The sequence below is a fragment of the Sinocyclocheilus anshuiensis genome, unplaced genomic scaffold, assembly GCF_001515605.1.
Source record: "Sinocyclocheilus anshuiensis isolate Anshui unplaced genomic scaffold, SAMN03320099.WGS_v1.1 scaffold1247, whole genome shotgun sequence".
In the NCBI taxonomy this organism is placed as follows: Eukaryota; Metazoa; Chordata; class Actinopteri; order Cypriniformes; family Cyprinidae; genus Sinocyclocheilus; species Sinocyclocheilus anshuiensis.
The window spans coordinates 262,801-290,589 of record NW_015537981.1 but is presented as its reverse complement, the minus strand read 5'-3'; the positions used below and the strand labels follow the sequence as shown (position 1 = coordinate 290,589).

At 37.3% G+C, this 27,789-nt stretch overlaps 1 protein-coding gene across 2 annotated transcripts; it reads right to left on the bottom strand.

Moving 5' to 3' along the window:
- Nucleotides 1-783: 783 nt before the first annotated feature.
- On the bottom strand, nt 784-27,343 carry LOC107673736 (cingulin-like). Of its 2 annotated transcripts, XM_016467483.1 has the most exons (23): nt 27,216-27,343; nt 18,859-19,137; nt 16,651-17,293; nt 14,072-14,172; nt 13,923-13,992; nt 10,762-10,877; nt 10,480-10,612; nt 9,977-10,189; nt 9,666-9,814; nt 9,513-9,539; nt 8,621-8,741; nt 8,328-8,540; nt 8,028-8,249; nt 6,617-6,865; nt 6,336-6,506; nt 6,094-6,255; nt 5,904-5,993; nt 4,972-5,055; nt 4,678-4,796; nt 4,066-4,174; nt 3,465-3,628; nt 2,133-2,293; nt 784-1,281 (listed from the first exon to the last, which is right to left on the bottom strand). In XM_016467483.1, exons 2-22 carry the CDS (start codon nt 19,134-19,136, stop codon nt 2,152-2,154), a joined length of 3,576 nt encoding a protein of 1,191 aa, XP_016322969.1. In that variant the 5' UTR covers nt 19,137; nt 27,216-27,343; the 3' UTR covers nt 784-1,281; nt 2,133-2,151. The 2 variants fall into 2 exon arrangements, with proteins under 2 accessions (XP_016322969.1, XP_016322978.1); XM_016467492.1 differs by lacking the exons at nt 784-1,281; nt 9,513-9,539 and having other exon boundaries at nt 1,466-2,293.
- Between the last annotated feature and the right edge of the window lie 446 nt (nt 27,344-27,789).

The following is a 27,789-nucleotide window of genomic DNA, read 5'->3' as shown; positions in this document are numbered from 1 at the left end:
TTGGACATTGTCAGGTGCTCTTTTATAAGTCAATGACATTAATTAGACATTGTTTACAAGGCAGAGATCTGAAGTTCATATTTATAAAAACGGTCTTTGACGTGGAAAATAGCTTAGCGCCACGTCAGGGTCTGAGCAGACGTACGCACTTTTGTTTGCCCGAGTGCTGCAGAGTTTTGGAAATATAAGCCATTCTTGCCACTTGTAAAAGATTTGGACATTGTCAGGTGCTCTTTTATAAGTCAATGACATTAATTAGACATTGTTTACAAGGCAGAGATTTGAAACTGTTCAGCTGCGCACAATTTCAAGATCATTGCAATTTATAGATTTCACATCTAAAAGAGAGGCGTACGCACGTTTTCTGTGCATACGTTCGTTCTATGAATCACACGTACGCACTTTGAGAAATGATCGTAAAATCTAATTTAGGATGCTTTCTACGCAGTATTTTATAAATGAGGCCCCAGCTTTGTAGCTGATGTGTGTCATGGACATATGGTACAACTGGTACAAAATACAAGTACACCATAAGCACACTATAAAAACACAATGGAGAGGAACTACTAAAGTACTGGATTTATTTCTGATTTCTGATGTTTTGCTTACAGAAAAATACAAACCTTTGATTTGATCAGTGCTTAATGCAAATTCTATTACAAATAAATACAAAATACATAAATCATTCTCATTTACTCTGGAACAAGAACAATTACAAACAAATAATTATTAGATTTACAAGGCATTGTAATGGTGTACCATTCACATGAATCAGATACTATGGTAGAAAATATCAGTTATTTCAGCTACTTTATATAATATTTGCTTCAATATTATACATTGAAGTAAAAAACAGTAGATCATGTGCTGGTAAACTAACAAAATATACAAAATTAATAATTTTCATTGTTTTACCATCAGGAATGAACAAACGCTGATTTGTCTTTTAGCCTGTCGGTTAACGATTAATAATTTTGGTGGAAACAGAAACACTAGTTGTGCTTTCACCTCAAAAATATACAATAACTGCATAACAGAAAAGACAGAATTTCACAGTGCAGTTGATTCAGAAACGCTCTGTTGTTTTATAATGCTAAATTACATTTGCTACAGGTACATCAGCACTGAACTTGAATCTCATTCTTTAAGTTCAGCATTTGTACGGACATAGTAGTAAAGTAAGTATGGCTGAAATGTAAATGTCTTTATTGTGATTATGTTGTATTTTAGCATCACTGATGCATCTGTGTAGTGCTGGTTCACTCGTACCTGGAACTTACTCATAAGGAACATAAGGAAATAAGTGTGTTATGAAGAGCTGGAGTCTAAACAGAGATTGAAATATAATCTCTTTCTTCAAACTAAAACTTGATTTTCCTCCTTAGATGCATGTTTTGAACTATTACCTGTATTTCTCTTTGTATTGCTATGCTACATTATAGTTACATATACTTTTTATTCTATGCTTCCCCCATTCAGATGACTTCTCTCTCTCTCTGCTAACTGGATTTTTGGAGAAATGTTCTCTGCTGTGTTCATTTCTTCTTCTAATACCCTGATATCCTTCATCTCCCATCAGTCTCTCTTAACACACTCCTAATGAAATCGTCAGTGCTCATAATCGGTCACAGGACCCTTAAAACAAAATTAAATCCTGTTTCTTTCCCTCCATCTCTGTTAATTCACTTTATTCAAAGTTCTTATTTCTTTTATTAACCCCTAATTACTTAAACTAAAAAAATGTCTCAAATTGTCTTTGCTAATTTGAGCTGAGGTGAAATTCAGTTTCTAAACGACTTCAACTCTGAACTGATCTCCTCTAAAAAGGTATTTTTTTATAATAAAGGGATCATTAAGGCTTTTCTCATAAAAGTCTCTAAAGTGGAACTGATGTCTAGATAAATAAAGCCATGTCTGAAATCTATTTGACTCACTGACAGTGAAAATGTCAGGTGTCTCAAAGTGTGTGAAAAGCTGTCGTCCTGTTTTATAGATGCTTTAACCTTAGATTGTACAATCTGATTTATAATTATGGTGCTGTGGCGTAGCAGTTATAGCCCAAGAGTGGGAATTTTAGAGCAGCACTGAAGTTATTGTGTGTCCATGAATGAAGCCTCAATGAAGAGGAATACCAGATTCCTCTCTCGGTCTTCAGCAGGAACTGGTCTGTAGGTTGCTCTCGGTGAGGATGGAGGTTATGCTGGAATGATCGTACAATCCATCATCATCATCATCATCAGAGCTGAGCACTGAAGACTCCAGAGCTGACTGTCTGGCCTGCTGGATCTTCCTCCTGAGGGGAAAAAACAATACTATTTAACAGTAGTGTCTAAGAAAAAAATCTTTTAACAAATTTAACAAATTCTTGTGTAATTATTAAACGTTAGGGGTGTAACGGTACACATATTCATATCGAACATTTTCGGTATGGGTCTTTCGGTTCGGTACACATGTGTATTGAACAAATCGTTCCATTTTTTTCAGGAAATTCAGATAATAATTGCCGTTTTGGTGCTCTGTGATGTGACATGACAGATGTATAAAAGCTGTATAATCGCCTCAGTTCTAACGGCAGCACGAGGCGCGATCATCCCTTCCTCTTTATTACTAGTTTTAAAGCGAAGTAAACATGAATGAACATCTCGCACCTCACATAATCGCTCAATTAGTGTTTCAACCGTTTAAAGGCGTCATTAAAACAGCTTGTAAACAAAATGTCACGTAGCATTTCATTTACTTCAGGCAAGTCAGCAGTGTTTATAGCTCCTTATTTGCTAGAGAAATGGAGTCTAGTGAAGAGCATTCTGCGAAATATTAGACTATATACTTTATCTGTTGGTGATGTCTTAATCGTTTAATGTATGTTTAAATAAATCTTTTATGAAACAAGTTATGGCAGCCACTAGTCTAGTGAAGAGCATTCTGCGAAATATTAGACTATATACTTTACCTGTTGGTGATGTCTTAATCGTTTAATGTATGTTTAAATAAATCTTTTATGAAACAAGTTATGGCAGCCACTGTGTAAATGATTATGTTTCAACAACAAATTGAAATTGTATAATTTAGAAGTTAATTTAAAAACTGCATTATGTGCAATTTACATGTTTGCATACAATTTGTTTTCATTTGAGTGTTGATTATTATAGTTAAAAATAAATAGCAATTGAATTTAAGTTTGGCCTAAATAATTAAATAATCTTCTGAACCCTCAAGAAATGGCTCAATGTTTTCGATGGATAAAATAAACTTCTAGACGCAAATGTAAAGGATGACTGACATGTCACAAGTTATTCCCTCACTCAGCTCCTGCAGTTTTGGTTTGTTTTTTGGCCACTTCACACTGAACAAAACACACCAAAACATCAAACCAGCCATAACTGCTCTTTATAAACAAAAAGCTTATTTATATGAAAAAAAAGGAAATACTCCACCATTTTCTCCTCTCAGTCAAACACACATACTTGAGTTCATTCTCTAGTGCCGTGACTTTGGACTGCAGTGCCTCCTTCTGTTCCTGCATCTCCTCAATGTCTCTGATGGCCTTCCTCCTCAATCCCTCCAGCCGCTCCGCCTCGGCCTCTCCTTCATCCACCTGCCTCTTCAGAGCCTTCACACGCAGAGTCAGCTGAAGAAGCACACATGCATTAAACACACATACTCTCACGGGTCTCTCACACGCAGATCTTCACACACAATGCTCTATATCAGTGTTTCTCAACCAGGGGTCCATGGACCCCTAGTGGTCCTTGACATAAGGCCAGGGGGTCCGTATAAAGTATGAATTTTTGTATACATTTTGTATATTTTGACATGACATGTTCCCATGAAAGAAAAATCCAATATAGCTGATGATATGGCCAAATACTGGACAAGTCACCTAACTTGAATTATACATTAGACTGCATTTGGTCCTCACAAAGACACAAAGGATACATAGATGAGTCAATTTTGTTCTGGGGGTCCTTGAGGATGGTTCTGAATTGGACTGGGGTCCGGTACACCAAAAGGTTGAGATTCACTGCTCTATATGAGCACATATACTGTGACATGTGTATTCTTCACCTGGTCTCTCTGCTCTGTGTGCTGATGTCTCTCCTCATCCAGGGTGATGTTCAGCTCCTTTAGTTTCCTCTCCAAACGCCTCTGAGAGGACAGCACAGAGTTCTTCTCTCTGTAAAAACACACAACTATATGCTTGAACCTCAGGACTTCCTAAACTTGACATGTACTGAATTTTTGTCTTATTGTTCAGGTGATGCTGTGAATTTTTGTTTCTTCATTTAATTTAATTATTTATCCTGGCGCATATGCAAATACATAGCTACAATAAAATGTTAAACTTTTTTGGTAAAGCCAGTGAAAATATTGGCAGAGCAAATTAAAATCTAATCAGGCAAATAAATCTACTGACATTTCCCCCAGTGTTATTTTATAAAAAAATTAAGCATCCGAAATTAGTAGTAGTTTTAAAGTAGAAGCAGTAGTTTTTGCAAACCGCTTTATGGCCTGCATTGTCTACAGTCTGTGTATTTTCTAGCAGCATCAAGTGCTTTCAATTAAAGAAGAGTGCTTTTCTCAAGCATTCTGTAGTGCTTTGTTGGTAATGCAATTGTTTCTGCCACTTCATGGTAGTGGCAGTTCGCAGTTCATTAGGACCTCTTTTTTTTTATTTACCTCTCCTCTGCATGCAGCCGTTCCTCGACATCCTGGATTTTGCTCTCCAGCTGAGACACACTAGTAGAGGAACGTGACTGGCCCTCCATCTCAGCTACACGAGATTTATAATCCTTTATCTGAAAGAGATGCAGATTAGATGAAACCCTGTGGCCAATTTGAATGAAAGCATTGTACAGTTAAAAAAAGAAACACTTTTATCATTTTTGTTATCACAGAAACTGAGGTAAAGATGAATGCAGCATACAGTATGACTATAGATCTGTCATACTGTTCAATAGTCATGTGGCATACCTGTCTCTCCAGAGCATTTTTGTCCAGCTCCAGGTCTTGTTTGGAGGATCTTTCTTGCATGAGCTCTGCACGCAGCTGTTCAATCTAGAATTACCACCACAGTTTGATTATTAGAATTATGGGCACTACAATACAAAAATAGAATAACATTATTGGCAATATTCAAATATTACCATTACAGCCCTAAACGATCATTCTTGTCAACATTTAACATCTCGCCAAAAATTAGTTAATAAATATGTATAGAATTATATATAATTTAAGCCCTTTGCTACTATACCAGCTAGCTATATTATGGTATATATATTTTCATATTTCTTTCTGTATCTTTATTCTTATTTTTTTATTAATATTTTATTTAATTGCATTTAGTAAACAAAGGCAGCATTACAGCTGTGTATACACTACTTTTCAGAAGTTTGAGGTAAGTAAGATTTTTTTGGTAACACTTTAGATAAGGGAACACATTTTAACTATTAACTAAGAGTTTTATTGATTAATATTTTTTGATATTGATTAATATTGACTGATATTTTTTTAAAGACTATTTTTATCCAGCATTAAATTTATCAAAAGTGACAGTAAATACATTTTTACAGGATTTCAAATAAATACCATTCTTGTGAACATTGTATTCCTCAAAAAAAAAACGAAAAAACAAACAAACTTGAAAATAGTCAAACATTTAAAAAAACAAACAAAAAACAAAACAAGCAGCACGGCTGCTTTTAACATTTATATTAATAATGAGAAGAAATGTTTTTTGGGCACTAAATCAGCATATTAGAATAATCATTGAAGGATCATATGACGCTGAAGACTGGAGTAATGACTGCTGAAAATTCAGCTTTGCCATCACAGGAATAAGTGACATGTTTTAATTAAGAATTTAAAAAATCTTACCAACCCCAAACTTTTGAATGGCAGCGTACCTGATCTCGGCTCCTGGTGATTCTTTCTGTCAGCATCTCTGCATTGTTCTTTTCCTCGTCTAACTCAAGCTCCAGGTGCTTGATTTTGTCCTGCAGGTGGAGACATAGAGTGAAGACAGAGTGTTACCACATCATCACTATCTCCATTACACCATTTCACTAAAACACCAGATGTGAAGGTGAAACACACCTCCAAGCTGCGGATCTCTCGCGAGCGGTCGTTTTGTGTGGTACGCTGTGTCTCGATCTCACTCTCCATATGTTTGAGGCGGTTGGTGAGCATCTCTTTATCTAATAAAGCATTGTCTCGATCCTCATAACTTGAGAACAGCTCTTTCTTTTGACGGGCCAACTAAAAACAAGCAAAATTGAATGACCACAAATTGAAGACGGATTAAAAATGTTTGGATTTTTATGAGGCCAGCGTTGCACCTCTTCCTGTAGGGAATGGATGGTGCTCTGTGCTCTCTCCAGCTCACTGAGCTTCTCTTTGGTATTTTTATGTAAGTCCTGCTGCTCTTTCCTCCACTTCTCTTTCTGTTCGTCCAGCTGAGCCTGCAGGAGCCGCACCTCCTCACGGGATGCTGCAGACAAGCGCTCCATCTGACATGGAGAAACAGAGGAAAAGGGGTGTGAGGAAGCAAAAGAGAGATAAGGACAGACAAAGTAAAATGATGCATGGCGGATTCAAATTTGTGTCAATGAACACGTACCTCTTTATTGAGTTTGTCTAGTGCTCTCTCCTGCTGCCTCTTCTGGTCCTCGAGCTGTGTGTACTCCTTGCGGACAGCATCTCTGTCCTTCTCCTTCTCTTCAAGATTACGAGCCAGCTCGTCCCGCTCTACACCCAGTCTGGAGTTCTCACGCCTGGACTCCTCCAGCTGCTGTCTCAGTTTCCTGGTCTCCTCCTGCTGCTCCTGTTCAGCCTCAATACTCTGAGTCGTGCGCTCCTGCAGCTGAGACTACAGACACACAGATAATGCGTCAGAGAAAAAGAGAGAACAAACAGATAACTGTCTGTTTTTGAATGCATGAAATCAGCTAGTGATCTCAAAAGTGCAAGAAAGGATCATAATACAATAACTTTTTAAGTTTTTAAACATTAAAGTATTAGTTCACCTCCAGAATAAAAATGTCCTGATAATTTATTAACCCCCATGTCATCCAAGATGTTCATGTCTTTCTTTCTTCAGTCGAAAAGAAATTAAGGTTTTTGAAGAAAACATTCCAGGATTTTTCTCCATATACTGGACTTCAATGGGAGCCAATGGGTTGAAGGTCCAAATTGCAGTTTCAATGCAGCTTCAAAGGGCTCTACACGATCCCACCTCAGGAATAAAGGTCATATCTAGTGACACTATTGGTCATTTAAAAAAAAAAAAAAAAAATTATTTACATACTGTTTAACCACAAATGCTCGTTTTACACTAGCTCTGCAGTGCACATGCGTGACTTCACGCATTACATAATAACGTTGGAAAGGTCACAAATGGTTAGTTCTTTGCCTGAGTACTTCAGTTCAAAAAGGTAGGGTAGCGTGAAAATCTCATTTTCTCCTCCAACCTCGAAATTGGCCAAACTTTTTTTTAGGAAAATGACGAATCATTTCACTACATAAGATCCTTATTCCTCGGCTGGGATCATGTAGAGCCCTTTGAAGCTGCATTGAAACTGCATTTTGGACCTTCAACCCATTGGGTCCCATTGAAGTCCACTATATGGAGAAAAATACAGGAATGTTTTCCTCAAAAACCTTCATTTCTTTTCAACTGAAGAAAGAAAGACATGAACATCTTGGATGACATGGGGGTGAGTAAATTTTTTCTGGAAGTGAACTAATCCTTTAAGTTCACTGAGAGCCATCTTTTTCTTCCTTCATAAGATGGCAACAAGTCACTTTCCAAAACCTTTACCCTCTCTGTTCCCCTCTGGTGTAATGTGCTGCCAACCTCCACCTGAGCCCCCAAAAGTCCAGACCATCACATTTTTTAAAATGCAGCTGACTGAAAGCACTTAACCACCCCACACTCTCAAACCAATGCACTTACACACACATTTATTGTAGTTTAATAAGAGGGAAAATAAGGTGCATCATTACATAATTATGTTAATCTGCATCCTAACCTCCAGGCGTATGATTCTCTCCTTCATACGCGCATTGGTTTCCTCGAGTTCCTTGCGCTCATGTGTCAGATTGTTTACTTGGGTTTGAGCAGAGCTGAGTTTGTCTCTCTCCGCCTGCAGCTCTTCTTCAGTTGAGAGCAGCTGACTGCGCAGTCGGCTCACCTCTTCTTGCATGTCACTCAACTCCTTGCGCAGGGCCTCCACCAATGAAGGTTCTGCTAGCTGCCGGAGGTAAATAAAAATCGTAAGTAAAAAACGAACAGATGGTACCTGCTTTGATGCCGTAATACTGTATGTTACCTGTTTGGCCTTCTCGTGAGCTTTAGTTAGCTCTTCTTTATCTCTGCATGACTGGTCCCTCAATCTGTCAATCTCATATTTCTGCTCTGCTTCAAGCTCCTGTTTGCTCTTCTTTAATAACACAATTTCCATTGTCTTCTTGTCAAGATCTGTTCTTAATTTATCCATATCTGCCTGGGCCTTCTGTAGGTCAGCACGACAACGCTCAAGTTCCTATAAAAATACAATGAGTATTTTAAGTCTTGAAAACTTTTATTAATTTAACATTCATAAGCAAAAGAGCGTGTATATACCTGGTTGACTGTCTGGGTCTGTTTGGGATCAGGGATCTGCTGTTTCATTGTGTTGATTTTCTCCTGCAGATCTTTCAGCTCCTCCTCAAACTCCTCTTTCTCCATACGAGCCTGGAGTAACCTAACACACACACGTATATATACACACATAATACAAACACAGACAAACACCATATGCAAAACAAAACAGCTAAACCCTAAGTGTTTAATAACAAATATGCACACAGTCTGCTGTGAATAGCAGCTATTAAAATGTCCTAAATGAAAACTTATTGTAATACGATTGAACTCCTAATATTTCCTGAAGATGTTAATATGGGTGGTCAAACTATTGATTTAGTGTCAAGATCCAAGATCCATAATGTGAAAGTAACGTTGCTTGCTTATGTGCATTTTTTTATTGGACTCTGTCTCAATGAATGGTACCATCTTGCTCTGTTACAGAAAGGCCATTCAGAGATGGAAAAATTAGTTTGGTGCATTTAAGTTTGAAGATTAGCAGCATCTTTTCTGAAAGAAAATAACAAGCGGCAGGATTTTATTTCTTAATGATGCAGAGTATTTGTGATGATGAACTAGTGATGAGGTAATTAGAGTTGTCATACAGAAAGTATCATGATTTTCTGTAATGTTTAGTAATGATAAAACTAGTTCCTTTAAATTTAGTAAGGATTTTGTGTTTTAAAATTGTGATTTATTACACTAAAAAGAAAAAAAAGAAAAATCACACACAAAACATTCAATCATTTATTATTAAATCATCAAATCATTTGTTTAAAATTATAGTTGTGGGATCTTAGACAAGTCAGACTTACAAATACTAATAGGGTCAATCACACGTCTACAGATAAATCTACAATTTTCTCTCAGCTAATCTGAGACAGTCTCTCACTCTGCTTTGGGTTGAACCCGTTGTCCACTGCCTCAACAAAATGCATACCATGAAAAAGGAGAGAAATACACATCAACAAAAAAGACAGAACTAAGCATAATGCAAAAATAATTAAACTGTATACCTAAACTAACTTGTGTAAGTGTGACTCACTCTTGTTTTGTGTTGCGTAGCTCTTCTCTGCTGGACTGAAACTGCTCTCTCCAGTGGTGTCCCTCATCTCTGCTCTCCTCCAATTGCTGCTGAAGAGACCTTACCGTAGAGTTTACACGGTGACGCTCGGCTTCAATACTTGCCTGAGACTGAGGCACAGAGAGATAATCATGTTGTGCATATGTGCAACATAATTCCTACGCAAAGTGCTGCGAGATTAAACACTTCTTTCTAAATTGCATGATAACAGGTGTTCAACAGGGTTCTGTCTTGGGTCCCATTTAATTTACTGTCCAACATTGGGCGTGTACCTGTGAAACCTGCTCCATGCTTGCTCGTAGTCTCTCCATGTCTTGGCTGTACTGCTCTCTGAGAGCCTCTATCTCCTTGTCATGTGTGGAGACCTCATCTTTCAATGCCCCCTTTAGAGCAGTCAGCTCCCTCTCTCTCTGCCTCAGAATATCCTCCTGCTTCTGACACAGCGCTGCAGCTTCGGCCAACTCACCTCTGACTGCCATCAACTCCTGTACACAAACAAATCATAATTTTTTTTAATAATCTCAATACCAGCACAGCAATAGCATTTTACTACTAGTAATTTGCAGTTTTTGTCTGCACCCTAATGTGTGCAGTGCAGTAAGTGTGAATTAAATATTGTAAGGGTTTTCACAGGTTTAAAAACACTTTCAACTAAGGTGTTGATTTGTCATTACAAATCCTTTATTTGTTGCATTTGTGTCCTTTTTAATCTCAGTCTAGAGAGTGTGAGTGTGTGTGTGTGTGTGTGTGCGCACGCGCGCATGTGTGTGATCACCATGTGCATAGTGTCAGCCTGAGCTTTGTTGTCTGTCTCTCTCCTCAGCTCCTCCTGTAGTCCTGCCAGCTGATCCTCCATCTCTCTAACATGAGATTCTGCATTCTCTCTGTCCATTCGTAACTGAGTTAGCCTGAGAGAGAGATAAGCAAACAGATAAAACCTAGTTTAACTATACATTATTTTGCAGATTTTATATATTTATATTCATATACCACGGATGTGTGAATGTTCATGTTGATAAACACACAATAGTGACAAAGGTATTTGTGTTGGTCTTACTCTGAATGTGTTTGGTGCAACTCTGTATTCTTCCGTCCCAGATGTTCCTGCAGCTGTACATTTTCATCCAGACATTTCTCAAGCTCCTCCTTCAAGGAGTCATCAGATCTGTTCACCTGAAATCCGGGGGGCAACGGTTATACACCTATGCTCAATCTATGGCCACAGCCATATCACCCTGCAGCCCAAGACTGGTTGCCCACTGAAGCTAAGCAGGGTTGAGCCTGGTTAGTACCTGGATGGGAGACCACCTGGGAAAACTAGGTTGCTGTTGGAAGAGGTGTTAGTGAGGCCAGCAGGGGGTGCTCACCCTGTGGTCTGCGTGGGTCATAACGCCCCAGTATAGTGACGGGGACACTATACTGTCAAAAAGCACCATCTTTCGGATGAGACGTTAAACCGAGGTCTTGACTCTCTGTGGTCATTAAAAATCCCATGGCACTTCTCGTAAAGAGTAGGGGTGTAACCCCGGTGTCCTGGCCAAATTGCCCCCCTGGCCTTTGTCAATCATGGCCTCCTAATTATCCCCAACCACTTGATTGGCTCTATGACTCTCTCTCCTCTCCACCTGTAGCTGGTGTGTGGTGAGCGCACTGGCGCCGTTGTCCTGTGGCTGCCGTCTCATCATCCAAGTGCACATGATTGTTAAGCGCTTTGGGTGTACAACAATAAAGCACTATATAAATGCATCATTCATTCATTCATGCTCTTAAGTATACTGTACATACCCCTTTTCTCGTTAGTTTAAGAATATTTAAAAATTAAAGGTCATAATCTTATTTAGTTGTATTTGTGTTTAACATTTTATCATTTATCATTTGTTGCCCCAAGCATCAACTACTTGCAGTCATTTGTGATAGTCACTGTGGGGAAGAACTCAAATATGCAGGGCACGCTTGGGGCTTGAACCAGAAGTATGTAATTTTTTTTTTTTAACAGGAAAGTTTGTGTAAATTATATTGACAGTACTAAATTATAACCTTACAATTATTACTTTGATTGCTGAATGATTGCTTTTAAATGATAGTTAAAATAAAATGTAAAAAAAACAAAAACAAACAATACAATACAAATTATAACTTAATTAGGACAGTACTAAATAAAAACATATTGCGGTAAATGTATGAGAAGAGCTGTGCTGTATATATGTGCGTCAAACAGCTTTTCAGGTAAACAAGGCATTACCAGATTATGCTCCAATTAGCTCAAAACACTATAATCCAAGTCCACCTCTATGATAGTATTTAGAAGACAGAGTAGTAATTAGTGGTTTGCTACCCCTGCTGAGACATATAGTAATAGGCTTGAGGATTTAATCCTGTCTAAAGATCACTATACTAAGTAATTGCTCTCAGAAAGAAACAATACAGTCCTTGCCTATAAAGCAAACAAGGAAGCACATATGAGAGTTTTAAATTATTCTCAAAAGCTCAGCATTGAAGACAAAGAATGATTAGAATAATACTACACATACACACTACTGTTCAAGCATTTGTGGTAAGTTTTTAGTAAGTTTTTTTAATGTTTTTGAAAGAAGTCTCTTATACTCACCAAAGCTGCATTTATTTGGTTAAAAAACAGTTAAAACTGTAATATTGTGAAATACTATCACATTTTAAAATAACTGTTTTCTATTTTAATATATTTTAAAATGTAATTTATTCCTGTGACGGCAAAGCTGTTTTCATCAGTCATTTCTCCAGATTTCAGTTTTACATATTTCTTCAGAAATCATTTTAACATGCTGATTTGGTGCTCAAAAAATAATTTCTTATCATTATTATCAATGTCAAAAACCTAATACGTGACCCTGGACCACAAAACCAGTCATAAGGGTCAATTTCTCGAAATTGAGATTTATACAGATATTTTGTAAAGTTCCTACCTTAAATATTAAAACTTAATTTTTGATTAGTAATATGCATTGCTAAGGACTTCATTTGGACAACTTTAAAGGCGATTTTCTCAATATTTAGATTTTTTTGCAACCTTAGATTCCTGATTTTCAAATAGTTGTATCTCGGCCAAACATCGCCCTATCCTAACAAACCATACATCAATGGGAAGCTTATTCAGCTTTCAGATGATGCATAAATCTCTATTTCAAGAAATTTTCCCTTATGACTGGTTTTGTGGTCCAGGGTCACATATAAGGCATTACAGGATTTTTTTTTCAGTGTCTGTTTACATTTTGAATTTCTGATGGTCACTTATTAGCATTTATAATTTTATATAATTTTATTACTTTAGATTGATCTATGCTGGATCTTTTTTGTATTGTATAATTAATGAGCTTTTGTGTGGTGGAGGTAAACATTCATTCCTCCTTTCACTCTAAAATGGGCTCAGCTGTCGTAAGTGAGGTGGGATCCGCTGCCAATTCATTATAGCTTAGCAAGAGATGCCAACACCTAAAAAGCCATCAAATGTAATGCCCATTTTAGCAATGCCTGTCTGCGCACTAAATACAGTGCCAACTGAGCCTACCTCCACAGCTAGACCGGGTGATTTTATCACTAGAGTAAATCATCTCACACTGCGGATACTTGTTTATAACAGCTTTTTAAAAATGGCAGATTTATTTGCAGCTGGGTTTAGTCAAAGTCAGATCACTCTGTGGCTATCTTGGTAACACCCCAGGCAGCAATTTTCTAAGCAGATAATACAAGTGCATCTTTTATGTACTTGAATGAGGAATGATGGCAATATTCTAAACTGTCTGTCGAGATTATGCCTTAATAACAGCTTGAAAGTAACAGCAAATGAAATAAGCAATTCTATCATATATTTTGATTCTTTAGTTCAATGCACACTAAAAAGTGCATTTAAAGTAAACAAACAAGCAATATCTCTATTAAAAACACCTACTGGCTCTTATAACTGAAGGGCAGGACATTACACAATAACAGTCTCTGATTTAGTACACCTGAAACACCGTTCATAATATTAATCATTGAATATCAAAGCCTGAACAGAACATTGTGCCTTTTTTGTTTGTAAGGTCACCGACTGTGCTTCAGTTCATCTGAAAAGCTGAACTGGTTGTGTCATTCTGGTGGAAGTCTTTCGTTTTTTGTTACATGATCAGATGTTGATATTTGTTTTATGTTCGAAAATTAAAATGAAGAAATAGCAATGCTTCGAAATGTGACAGACTGTACCTTCAGTCCTTGAATTTTATTACAGATGACTCGAACTCTGTGCTTAATGACAGCATCTCCCTCTGTACTCCTGAAGAATTAGGAAAAACAAAATGTTACTAACTGTTACTCTGTATATATTGCTGTTACGCATCAGAACAATGGTTTACCCCTGACGTAGAACATCGTAGATTATCTGCTGTATCTGATCTTCAGTTGAGAACTCTGACCCTGAACTTTGACCCTGGTCCATCAAAAGGTCAGGAGTTACCTAAATGGAGATAACAGTTTTTTAAGCATCAAACACAACCCATATAGAATATGTTCAAAACAACAAAGTAACATTTCTTAAACAGTCTGAAGAGTGGGCTACAATTGATACATCTGAGAAGTAACATAAGTGTACACTCTGTCAGCTGACACCAACAAGCTAAATCAAGCTAAATGACATTCAATGCCAGAGAGAATAGAGTATCAGGTTGATGAATAGCTTTACTGTAACATACTCAAATTACACTCTTTCAAAACTCTGACAGCATTTTGAAGGGATGCATTTAGACAGCAATGCAACTACCATGTTCAAGGACCAGAAAGGTAGTAAGGACATTGTTAAAATAGTCCATGTGACATCAGTGGTTCAACTGTAATTTAATGCAGCTACGAATATAGTTTTTGTGCGAAAGAAAACAAAAATAATGACTTTATTCAACAATTTCTGCTCTTATGTGTCAGACTTCGACACACGTTTATGACAGTAACACGGTGCATGCTTATGCATTCCTCTGCTTGCAAACAAGCTGCAAATTAAGATTGAACAACTGATGTCACATGGACTATTTTAACGATGTCCTTATAACCCTTCTGGGCCTTGAACATGTCAGTTGCATTGGTTTCTATGCAGGGTCAGAAAGCTTTTGGATTTCATCAAAAATATCTTAATTTGTGTTCCGAAGATGAACGAATGTCTTACGGGTTTGGAACGACATGAGGGTTAAGTAATTAATGACAGAATTTTCATTTTTGGGTAAACTATCCCTTTAAAGCATCAGAGGTGCACATGCAAATGCAAAGGTTCAAAATGGTACAAATGCAAAGGGTGTTCCAAAGAGCAGATCCCTTTTTTTGGCATGTATCCTTCACAAAGAAAAGAATGCAATCCCAAGTAAATGAGAATAAGTTGAGAAGTGTCACTTAAAAATATATTTCTTTCAAAAAGAAATAAATTGAAAAAGCATTTAAATTAGTGCTGTCAAATGATTAATCGTGATTAAAACCTAAAGAATTCACAACGTTTTATTATAATAATGTTCTCATTAGAATGTTATATACACGACATTCCCAATTATAGTTATAAATGTTGTGCACTGCTGTTTGAGCTGCGTGCGCTGAGCTAAAGATGATCACCGGTAAACTGAAGCGCTCTTTTAACTTAACCAAACGCATTCTATACGAGATAAATCAGATATACATCAAATAAACACAATAATACAACGTACAATTGCACAAAAGGCTGCAAACGAACAGTGCGCATCTGAAGTGTCTCTGAAGGAAATAATGCATTATTTATCGGCTTTAAGATATCGGCCAAATTTTCTTATCGGGCTGATACCGATAACAGAAAAAATGAGCATTTATCGGCCGATACCGATATGGTGGCCGATATATCGTGCATCCCTAACACATACTGTATATATTTTGAAAATATTTACATGTATTACATAATTTAATAATTTAAATTTGTTTTTTATTTACCTAAAAATAAGTTTTAATTCATTTAAAAAATACTATTTTACACAACATTTGTTTATTATGTAGTTTTATTCTTAGAGAAACATAATGTTGATTTGCTAACACCAAAATCTATTGGAATCAACTGGGAGTTGAGCCTCAACATGTTCATCAGACCGCAGTCTAAATAAGACAGTAATGATGTTCAGCATAATTTAGGATGCTGCCTTTTAAGACAGCGGCCTACTGTATGTAAAGCAAAAAGCAGTTCACTAGATTTTAAAACAAAGCCTCAGAAGGGATGTTTGCATGCACTAATTTTCATCAGTTGAAATAATTCCAATCCGATTTCAGATTCTGAAAGTTATCAACTTTGCAATCTGATTCGCATGTTCATTTACATGTACACTACAGGTATTCAGAACAAAACTTAAGCACATAGTGCCCAGTTGCCGCATTCAAGAGCTGAGAAAGTCACCAAAAACATAACGTTACCGGAGCTACCACAAGCATGATGGTAGTTTTTGCCTTAATAACACAACTCAAAAGAAAGCTGACATGTCTATCAGAAAAGCTTTTTTAGCAAATATTTAGTAAATATTCAGTTTACTCCACTGACCAGTTTGAAAGACGAAAGACAAAAATAAACATTCATAAGACCTAGATTGATTAGATGATGATAGATTGTGGTGTTCAATCAATCAATCTTTCTTCTAATGTTTATCTGGTTGCATTTAAACAAAGCCAGTGAACACATGATAGATGAGGCAAAGCTAAGGACATTTTATGTGAATGCAAAACTGTCTAGAAACTGAGAAAACTGCCCTAGATAATATTTCTATGAAAACAAACCTGCATTTAAGAGACTGTAAAGAATACATGGTATGGAGGTCAAAAAGAAGAGAAATTATTTGTTCCCCACAGGTTCAGTACTTGCTATTCATTTCTAAATTAATGTTAAACACTAAGAGTAGTGCATACTTTTAATACTGCAAACCTCTTTATTTAACCCATCACTCACATGTCCATCAACTGAAGCAGATGAAGAGACAGCCGTGACCTTGGCGACAGAACTTGAGCCGCGTCCCAGGCTGCTGTAGGCAGAAGCAGGTGAGGAAGACTGCGGTGAAGAGTATGTGTTTAGGATGAGAGATGGAGCGGGTAACGGTGAGGTTGAGGTGGGTCTGTTGTCTGCATTTGGGATGGGATAGCGCCCCTTGGTGTTGGTCCCAGTGTTACCCGCCTGTGCTGCAGAGCTGTGCAGTCTGTGGGCAGGCATCTGACGGATGGAGTTGGGAGCTGATTGGCTGTGAGTGTGCTGGTTGTATGGAGATATTTCGACTGATTCTGATGAGGTGTAATGACTGCCTCCAGCTCTCCCTCTTCCTAAAGTGCCATTCAGCCCTGTCTGGTAGGATCCACCCCACTGATTTCTCTCCATCCTTTCTCTGGGCAGCTTCCTGTCTGCTCCCATACCAATACCTCCATCCAGGTTTCCGTAGCTACCAGAGCGTCCATCTCCAAGCGGACGTCGGAGTTGATCTGTGAAGTCTTCGCTGCCGTCTTCTCTATCCAACAGGGAGCCATGAGATTGAGCCCGACGCAGGGGGGTGTTCTCTCCAGACGAGAAATACGGCCCCTGGATTACCCCATCCTCTCTCCTCCTAAAAAACAAACAGACACAATTAGAGAATTCCAAAAATCAAAGATACAGATTAAACATTCTTTTCTAGCTTAAATAAAGATTAATCTATACTCAATTTATAGTTTTTGCATATACAATTTATAGTTTATGAAGATTTGAAGTTCACTATTTTTCACTATTTTTAAATGTTAAAATGAATGGCTTTCAGTTATACTGTAAATGTTGAATGGCTATAATTGGCTATAATTAATTGCAAAAAGTGAGGAAAATGCATTTAATAGAGACATCGGTAGCAATATTGGTATTAATGATACTGGCGTTCATTAATAACAGGCTACTTGGTAAAAAGATGCCATTAAACACATTAAAAATATATACGATACTTTTATTATTTCTACATTAATTTGGAAATTCAATGTGAAATTATGACAATATAAATATATTATATTAATATGCAATCAAATCACAATTAATTACAGAAAAATGTGTAATTAATTAGTTACTTTTTTGCAACCAATCGCTAATTTCTAGACTTTAGATCTAAATGACTGTGCTTAAATGCTAAAAAATGTATTTTGCCTACATATGTCTTTACAAGACACCCCTGTTTGACACCAGTTTTAAAATGATATGACTTACTTTCTTCTGTGGAACCCAAAAGAAGATATTTTCTAGAAGGAGAATGTTGCTAACTAAACAATTTTGGTTCCCAACATTCTTCAAAATATTTTTTGTTTGTTTTCAGTAGAAGAAAGAAATGCATATAGGTTTGGAATGACATGAAGGTGAGTAAATGATTACATATTTTTTACTATTAACCCATTAAGGCACTAAATTAATTTGCCTAATAATAATACTATTTATTAAGTGCCTTAAATTCATGAAGAAAATTATTCTAAAAGAATTTTAGTAAAGATACTCATATATAGGCAAGAAATATTTTTAACATTTATTTAAAGCACAGATATTTAGATAAGGTGGTTTTAAGAAAATAAAAAAAATAGTGCTGTCAAATGATTAATCGCGATTAATCGCATCCAAAATCTCTGATCTCTTGTCAGGTGTTCTCTAACCTCATCAGGCATTATAGGAGAACATTTTGAGCTGTTAAACTGGCAAATGGAGGTTTCAAAAAGTATTGAATAAAAGGGTGCCGTTAATTGTGGCCAATGTGTATTAGAGAAAAACATTTATTTCATAATGATATTTCCCCCCATTTTAAATTCTTATTATCCAATGAAAGGTTAGATTTTTGTGAATTTTTTAAATATAAGAAAAATAACAATGCAGATTAATTTTCACAGCCTTCTTTGATCATATTTACCAAGGGTGCCGATATTTTTGGCCATGACTGTAAATTATATCATATATAAATATATTTAATATGCATGTATATATTTAAGAAAAATATGCTACGTTTATATGTGTGTGTATTTATATATACATAATAAATATACACAGTACACACACATATATTATGTAAACAAAAACTTTTATTTTGGATGTGATTAATCGTGATTAATTGTTTAAGAGCACTACAAAAAATATATATATTTTTCTTTAAAAAAATTATTTGGAGCATACCTAGGCAGGCTGCTGTAAGCAGGTGGTTGGGTTCTCAGCTGTACTCCATATGAATCTCCTTTTTCTCCCTCTTTCAGTACAACATAGGGCTGCCCACCAATGCCCTGCACCCTCACTGCCACTCCATAGCGAGACGGTGGCTTTTTCGGAGGCTTTTTTGACGGCTCTTTCCGAGGCTGCCCACTCACTCCCCCTCCGGTGTCCTGCAGGTCATTTATAAAGCGAATCTGTACGCCATAGTCCACGGGGGTCTTCCTACCTTTGACAGGAGCAGACATCCTAGAGGGGAGATAAAGAGAGACAAACAAAGAATATGTCAAAATATATATATTTTTTTTCAACAGCTCAAAGCATCTAGTGACCTCAAACAGATCAAATACTCCTTATGGGTTCCAGAACTATTTTTTCTCCTTCAGTTTCAGAAAATTCTTCAATAAAAAGCTCCAACCCTTCAACCAAAGCAACCAGCTCAGAGGTGAATCACAACAGCACAAAGAAATTAAAAAGTTTTTTTTTTTCTGTCACAGCTCTGAATGTCCTTTCCTTCATACTGGCCTTAACAGAAGCAATATGATGTCCTTCAGATTACACTCCACTGCACAACCTGATCTGAAGTCACTTCCCCCTCTACAGACACTGCTCTCCTCTTCTCCAAAAAAGCACTTTACTTCAACAAGACACAATGGTTAATTCCCTTTTGTTATTGTTAGATATTGTGCCAGATTTGGGGGCAGTGTCCTACTTGACTTATTTGACAATTAAACAAGCTTTTATTTATTGAGTTTTTCATGATCTTAAATTAGGGATGCACAATATTGGATTTCTGCCAATATCCGATATGCCAATATTTTTCAACTTGTTTTGGCCGATACCGATATATTTCCTTTTGTTTGGAAACAACACCAAGTCTCTCCTGTGCAGAAATTATAAGAAAAATATTTTTAATTTTGGTTAGTTTTTATAACTTATTTGCTAGAATTAAATAAACAATAATAAAGTTTTTTTGACAGTACATTGAAGCTTTGAAAATAACTATAAATAAAAGCAAAAAGAGTTGTAAAAATTCTGAAAATATTTTAGAGCTCTTTATAAAAGTTAAGAGTCAGCCACACCTACCTAAAACGGCTCATTCTAACACGCCCCAACATACCTAGTCACTCTGTAGGAAGATTTGCATAACGTTATAATGTTCACGCAAAGAAAGAAGGCGTAACTTTTATTCCCCACTGGATGCAACAAATGCCTCGTTTGTAATGGGTTTTAATGTTTTTGTCTCGTCGCTCCGGCCGGACACGGCATCAACAGTATGGTGAGGGGCGTAACATTTCCGTCTCACGCTTGAGGTATTCGGCCAATCACAACGCACTGGATAGCTGGCCAATCACAGCACACCTCGCTTTTTAGACCAATGAGCTTTGTAAAAATCGACGCGTTTCAAAAAGGCGGGGCATAGAGGAGAAACAATAATGTACAGTATGTGGAAAATAATGTGTTTTTTTTACTTTAAACCGCATAAACACATTTCATTACACCAAATACACAAAATGATGTTCTTTTTAGCAGCATCATATGACCCCTTTAATGAATAAATCAGTATATATAAAATTATTCAATTTACAAGTGTCATGTTTGTGATTTTTTTTTCATGTAAGCTATAGGCTAGTTTCTGACCTTTAAATCAAAACATACTCATTATTTTGTCATCAATTACTGCTTTTTTAATCAGAAACACAGTCTAAATGTTATTTGTGCAGGCTATTTTACTTTTAATTTAATTAGAAGTAGGCCAACAGTGCCCCCTACGGAATTAAAACTACTTACCAAACGGGCATTAGGACCTGGGGGAGGCTGCCGCTGCTGCCACTGTATTTGCTATTACTGTTTACTCTATCATACACCGAAAGAGTCATTCTGTACGTGCTTTCACAGATTAAATGCAGCGATCCAAACCAGTGAATCTAGTCATCATTCAGACAAAACTTTGCTTCAAGAATGAGCCACTGCTGACTTGATCTAATCGCTAGCACACCCTGAGCACCCTGACTTTTTACTGAACTAAAATAAGTTTTTTTAAACATTTTTAATATAATTTGTCATAATCTGACAGATTAAAATTCAGGTGTTACACTCCAGAATGAAGCCACGAACAGGAACAGCCATTTTAGAGGTGGAGCAAGTTATTACGTATTAATAAAAGATTATAAAGACACACATTTATTTCTTTGTTATAATGTACACTTATGAATCCTTCATGATAAGATCAGGAACACACATTATTAATAAAGTAAATGGGCTCGATTTCATATTGACTTCAACATTCTTGTAGACAATGCTGGTCTGTGTTGAAATGTGTCTAGCCTACGTTACTCTCTAAAGGAGAATTTGAATGGGATTTTTACAAGCAGAACCCTACTGTTGTGCTCTATTGAGATACAGACAGACACAGACACGCAGACAGTCGAACGAGGCAGGATTGAATTACACACACTACTCCATGCTGCCCCTTACCTCTGACTCCTAGCACAGAAGACCCAACGGCCTTCATTATTCATTAACCTGAACACACACACACGCACGTTTTTTTTTCACGGATTCCACTGACTTTCCATCCTAAACATCACCTTTTCATTAAGAAAATGTATCAACAAAACCCAGGAAAGCTCCAGCATTACTCGTGATGTAATGGAGTAGAAAAATGAAGGTGTGTCTGGTGTGATGGAATGAAAGTATCTCAATAAGGAACAGATTAAAGCATGAAGGGTGTGACAGAGGAACAAAGTGCATTCTCAGATATTGGTACATCTTTACCGTTTCTCTTTCTGTCTGTCACTCTCACATTAGTCGTCCTCTTCAGTAAAAAACAGCTCTGCAACTACAAACACATTCAGTCTAATCAGTACTGCTTCTATTACACAAGTGATGAAGAATCCAGTGTAATAAAATGCATGATAAACCAGACGGGAACGTTCGCTCCCATGACTGAATCATGGGAAGAGCACTGAGCAACTCCTGTTCACAATAAACCTACAGATTTTGTTAAAGTGACCAAATGTCTGGTTAAAACAAACATTCAGCCTGAGATGAGTAAGACAGTGTTAAGAAACATATTTACTGTGTGACATATAAAGGAGCCTTCATGACTAGTACTGCAATGTGAATACATTGAATGGGCCCATTATGTGTTTTGTCACCAGAAAGCTGTCTGAGATGGCTGACGTGTCCATGTCAATGACTGAAAGAAGACTGAAGAAAGACGGACAGACAGGTGGATGGCTATACAGGTGTAGTGAGAAAGCAGAAGCAGCACTTCACTGATCATTTTCACCTCTCAGAATCATTCTTCATCTGTGTTTATTGTAGCTGCAGCAGTATTTATGTACTTTTACAGTGACCACGATTAAATTCCAGACAGGTGGAGTTTTGGTCCTAGACAACAGACTTTGGACATCATAAAAGAACGATAAAGCTGGATGTGCTTCTTTATTGATAGCAGGGGGGCATCGTTATGTTGTATATGATGAACATTTATCCTGAGGGCCTAGACAAATGCTGTAAACAATTTGTGCAGCAGCCAGTTGTAATACGGCAACAAATCTCATAGTATCTTTCATTTTTCACCATAATTTAAAGATATTGCATTTTGAACCAAACAGTAATGCTGGCACTTTGATCAAAGTTCCTTTGAGGCAAGCCAGGTCTAGGCAGTTATTTCCAGTTATGCTCCAATCTACTCAAAGAGGCAAAGACCAAAATCTCCTGAACTGTTGGTCAAGGTAACATTCCAGTTACATATTTCAAATCAGGAATAAAATCTGGTAATCAAATCAATTGTGCTTTTTTTTTTTTAGCTCGGATTCACTCACACAAATAACAAACAGCATTTTTCAAAAAATATCTTAATTTGCATTCTGAAGATGAACAAAGGTCTTACGGGTCCAGAACAACATGAGGGTGAGTAATTAATTACAGAATTCTCATTTTTGGGTGAACTATCCCTTTAACTCTCCTCACTTTTGATTTTCCACATGATGACTGTCAGATTATTTATTCTATAATAACAGTGATCTGGTCAAACAAACAGCCAAAATTCAGTCACGGTCTATGGCGATCCATTTCCTCTGTGTCAGTGTGTCAGTGGCCAGACAAACAGAGGCACCATTTAGCCTCTCAGCACTGCATTATCTGATGGGCTGAATGGAGGGAGCCCGTGAGTGGGATGAGGACCCTCTTCCCATTATTACAGTGAAGTGGGGCAGAAAACAAGAGCAGCTATGCTGAGAACACTGGCTTCTCTATCACACTCGCTCTCTCCTGCTCACATACACCGATCCAAATCAGAGATGTCACTGTTCTCTTCATAGGCAATAGCCTGTGGTATGCAGGGGTTTACTTATCCCGAACAAACACACTTGATTTCAACCACTCTAGGAGCAAGTATTTGTGCTTTAAGGGCAAAACAATATGAATCAACCCACTGCTTTTTCTCTCTTCAAAATAAAGCACTGTTATCTGCTATATCATTTTCTCTTATGATGATTTTATGATGACTTCTGCCCATCTTAAATGCTTTTAACACTAGATTTAACCCCAGTTAATAACTTTGAATGAAGCAATGTTTCTCATTTCTTTCCTCTCACTGTATTTTTGGTATTTTAATTTATTTAATTATTTTGCCCTATTCTATATTTTATGTCTGCTGCAATGCAATGCCTCAATGCCCCCCCCCCAGAGATGAATAAAGTATTATCCTCACTGAACCTATCACATCTCATTCTATCCATTCTCTCCTATTTCCTAGTAAATTTAACTCCTGAGTTAGAAAAACCTCTGAAAAGCAATGACAAATGGTATACAATGTGAAACAATGGTGTGCAAGAAGGTCACAGCGAGTTGTTTAGCAACTGAGAACCAGTCATAAAACAAACAATGCTTGTCTCATTATACATTCATGGATTGTGTACAGCTGCAAATTTTGAATTTATTATAATAAATTCATAAATATGCGAATAAGAACATTTACCCCACAATCCTTTATTTTCTTTATCCATTCATAGGCTAATATACAGCATATCTGCACCACTGAATTAACAACAGTGTTAAATAACAGGAGATTAGCAGATTCTGTATTAAAAAAAAAGAAGCCTACAGGACTTGTGTCCTACTTTCACTCTGATGGACAGAAGTAGAGATAGACAGAAAGGTTAAGGGAGATTTACAGCTGATTACAGGACCGGCTTTCTGACAAGATGCGCGTTAAATATCGCATGCGATTTATCGTGCAGCCCTAGTTAAGGGTGAAGGGTGAATACAAATGGTTTCATATTTGCAATGTAACATTTGGTTGCTTGCCTATTATTTAAGCTTTGCACTTCACTTGTGTTCCAAATTATCCACATAAAACAGTTTATACGCACAACAACTTTTTTGTGTAATAGCACCAGTGGTGCTCTACACATAGTATCATTAATTATAAAGTTTTAGTAATCGTTATAATTTCTGAGAATAGTCCACACACAGGAACAATATCGATGGAATCACATTCAGAAAATGTTTCTTCCAGCTGATGAACTATAAAAACATTGACAGCCAATCAGAATCCACCTGACTTTGAACAGCTTGAGCATTTAAGGTGGTAGACAACATAACTGCGGTGCAGGCTTATAATAAACAGAACTATATCACCCATTGGTGTAGATGCTAAAATTATAGTTATCTTTCCTGATGTGAACAGACCATTATTGAGCCCTAATAATGTGATGATAACTTACCAAACCAAAAGTGTCTGTCTCCAACTAATTCGCAAGTATTTATCACAATCCAAAAAATATAGTTAGATATAACTCAAATCTAGACTATGCTTGACCGTCTTACTTGTTCATTGAAATGTGTCAAAATAACAGAGTATTATACACTTACACATTAGGACAGACACATACTGTACTTTCCACGTCTCATTGCACCTGCTCAGGGAGATAATGCAACAACAAACAGTCCAATTAGCAAGTCTTAATGAACCACGTTTCTAAAAAAAAACGAAATATCCTCACACCAGACCAGACCCTCCAGGGACACCTGTCCACAGCTCAGAGTCTGCAACCTCCTGTTCTCCCATCAAACTGAATTCTCCGATCTTAAATTGAATCGGGACTGCCGAGCTCTCAGATGTGGAACATTAATAGAATTAGCAGGGAACTGAGGCAGTAGGATTCAGGAGACGTCTGTGCAGTCAGTATAGTTTGTATTGTCTCCGCTGACTATTACAAACCAAATCAATGCGACTACAATCAGTGCATCAGAGCGTGTTTAATTTTGCTCAGACATGCATTGCATCAGACTTCATATCAATATAAAATATGACTTCAGTCAACTTTTTTCAGGTCAGAATTCACTTAACATGGGAGGTAGAGAACAAGCATGCTTAGCATTCCCAGAGTCCTTTAGGTTTTCAACAACAACCTCTCAGCATACTTCAGTAACACTTATGAAATCAACCAGCGGTGTATATTACAAGTATGACATGCAGTCTGATGGGAAACACAACCTGAATCTCTGATAGTTTCCATTAATTTAAGAAGGATAAACCAATCACTGATATTCGCTCTGGGGTGATTTACCTGACAGAGGTGAGATATAGAGTTCATCTAGATTACTCTACAAATTAAGCACTCAAGTTGCTGTGAGAAAGCATCTGAGAAAATGTAGCCTATCGTAAGCTTTCTCGGTATCCCTCCATTAGTGTTGGACTCCCCTTTACATTCTTTGTCTCCTGCCAAACTCCCTCTCAATCTTCTCTTTCCTTTCTTGCCCCCCTCCCTTCCTGAACTTCAGTCGCTCTTCTTGTTTCAATCATAGACAAACAAGAATTTCTTCTTCTGTGTGTCTAATGGATCTCACCAGCATGACTAAAACAGGCTTCAGTGTTGCCAAACACAAATCGTATTTCCAGAAACCCACACAATATACGAAGAAATCTTATCTAATACCCGCATGTGATGTGTTGGAAAAACTGAAAAAACTTCAGCTTGGAAAAACTGAAGCAAGATATGACTCTCAGCTGTGAATCACACTAGAGGATTAACATCTCATATACATGTAATAAATTATGTTTGTCTATGGCTCAGCACAAAGTAGGCATAGGTCAATAACCAAGATACCAGTGTGATATGGGAGATGCAAGAACAATACATTTCGGTTTTATGATCTAATATGCGCAAACGGTTCAAATGAAAAGTAAACTTTTAATTAATTCCAAAGATTCCCAACCAGGATATGTGCACCGCTGAGTATACTTTAGTGGGTTCAAGGGGGTAGTTGGAAAGATTTTGCTTAAAACCTATAAAATATAAATTACTACTTTATTGGATTTCATATTAATAAATGGGCTATTAGGTATTTCTCTGGGAAATTCCTCCATATTTGCAGCCAGAATCATTAAAACATATGAAAATAAAAAGCTCATGTGTGTCATTAGGGGGAAGCTACTTATGGTGAGTAGGTTTTTCACCCACGGAACTGTTGTTTTTTTGTTCAATTATTTGAATGACGATTGTTCAATTATTTGAATGACTGAGAATTAGTAATATTGTAGAGTTTGTGCCACTGTTCAACCCAGGCCAATACAATTCTTCTGCACTGAGTCACCGGTTTCAAATCTCTAAAGAGACTGACGTCTGGATAACATGACCACGGAGCTACCAAACGAGCTAGGCTATCAAATATAGCACTTTAATTTACTTAAAAGTTGGTTGTTGTTTCATTTAATAGCCCCTTTAAACATAAACACACGTTTGACAGCCTACCTGACACAGTAACCTGATCGCTCACGGCATGTTTGACACAAACTCGTTCTTCATTTGAATGAAAATTGAGCTATTCAAACCAGACTTTAAATGTTTAGCGGACTTTCGGGGCTGTGGCGAGGAGGTAAACAATCACAACACGGTTAAAGCGGTATTGTTTGTCACGTCAAGCTTTTGCTTCATGAGTTTTTTCCCCCAAAGCGAGAAGCGCAGGTGTTCACCTGGCGATGCACCTGCGCTGTGTGCGAAACTCGATGGGTTACGAAGTCTCTCGGGACGAAGCGCTCATTTTCAGCGAAAACTAATGAAAAAGTACTCTCACTACGCGGGCTAGACGATAATCCTTTGGGCAGACTTTAATCCATCTTCAAAGAAGAGAAGACCACTTAAGAAAAACACAAAATACTACTAGGCTATACCTCAGTATGCGAGCGAAACAAGTGTCACGCCCAGTGGAAGAAAGTAGAGCTCGAGAATGAGTTGGAGCATCTGCTCCACAAACAACTTTCTAGTCACAGGCTAACAGGTTTAGCGAGACAAAAATAACATTTAACGTACCTGATGTTAAGTCAAATTTATATTTCACTCTGCTGAATGTTCCTCTGTTTCCTCCTGTGGTTCTCCTACATGATAACTAATAGCGTAAAAGTAAAGAAGGTCTCTTTAAATGTGACAGCTCTAATAGACCCAAGGGAAAACATTTGCTAAAGACAACCCGTTACCTTTCAGACCGATACCACATGCCCTGCCAACTTTGCGCGTGAGGATAATCTCATTGGCTGATAGTGGCGTCGTGGGCGGAACGCGTGAAACCATTTCTGTTTCGTTATTGGTGAGCTTGTGTGTCAATCACAATTAAATCTGGAACTAGTTTGTCTGTGGATCAGTACAATGTAAATATAATGATATGATTTAAAGACAGGAAAGTTTAGTTCTGTCACTAAATTGATACAGTGGGCTTAAACTTCTACGTGCACGTTCATGTAGGCTAACTGCTTGTTGCGCAATTCGATAGGCCCTATGTATCCAAATAGAGTTGTGAATGTTATTTATACTGACGTGGTCTTGTAGATAGACTATATAGATACGATCAAATTTGATATATCGAGGAGAAATTCCGGTGCAAAACAGG

What these genes read in the sequence shown, in the direction of transcription:
- LOC107673736 (XM_016467483.1), bottom strand. Translation starts at nt 19,136, where the DNA reads ATGTCTGCTCCTGTCAAAGGTAGGAAGACCCCCGTGGACTATGGCGTA. An exon ending in ATAAAATTCAAGGACTGAAG is followed by an intron (nt 10,878 to 13,922) that starts GTACAGTCTGTC and finishes CCCGGATTTCAG; the next exon opens with GTGAACAGATCTGATGACTC. An exon ending in CGGGTTCAACCCAAAGCAGA is followed by an intron (nt 8,742 to 9,512) that starts GTGAGAGACTGT and finishes TGTGTGTGTTAG; the next exon opens with GTTACTCCAGGCTCGTATGG.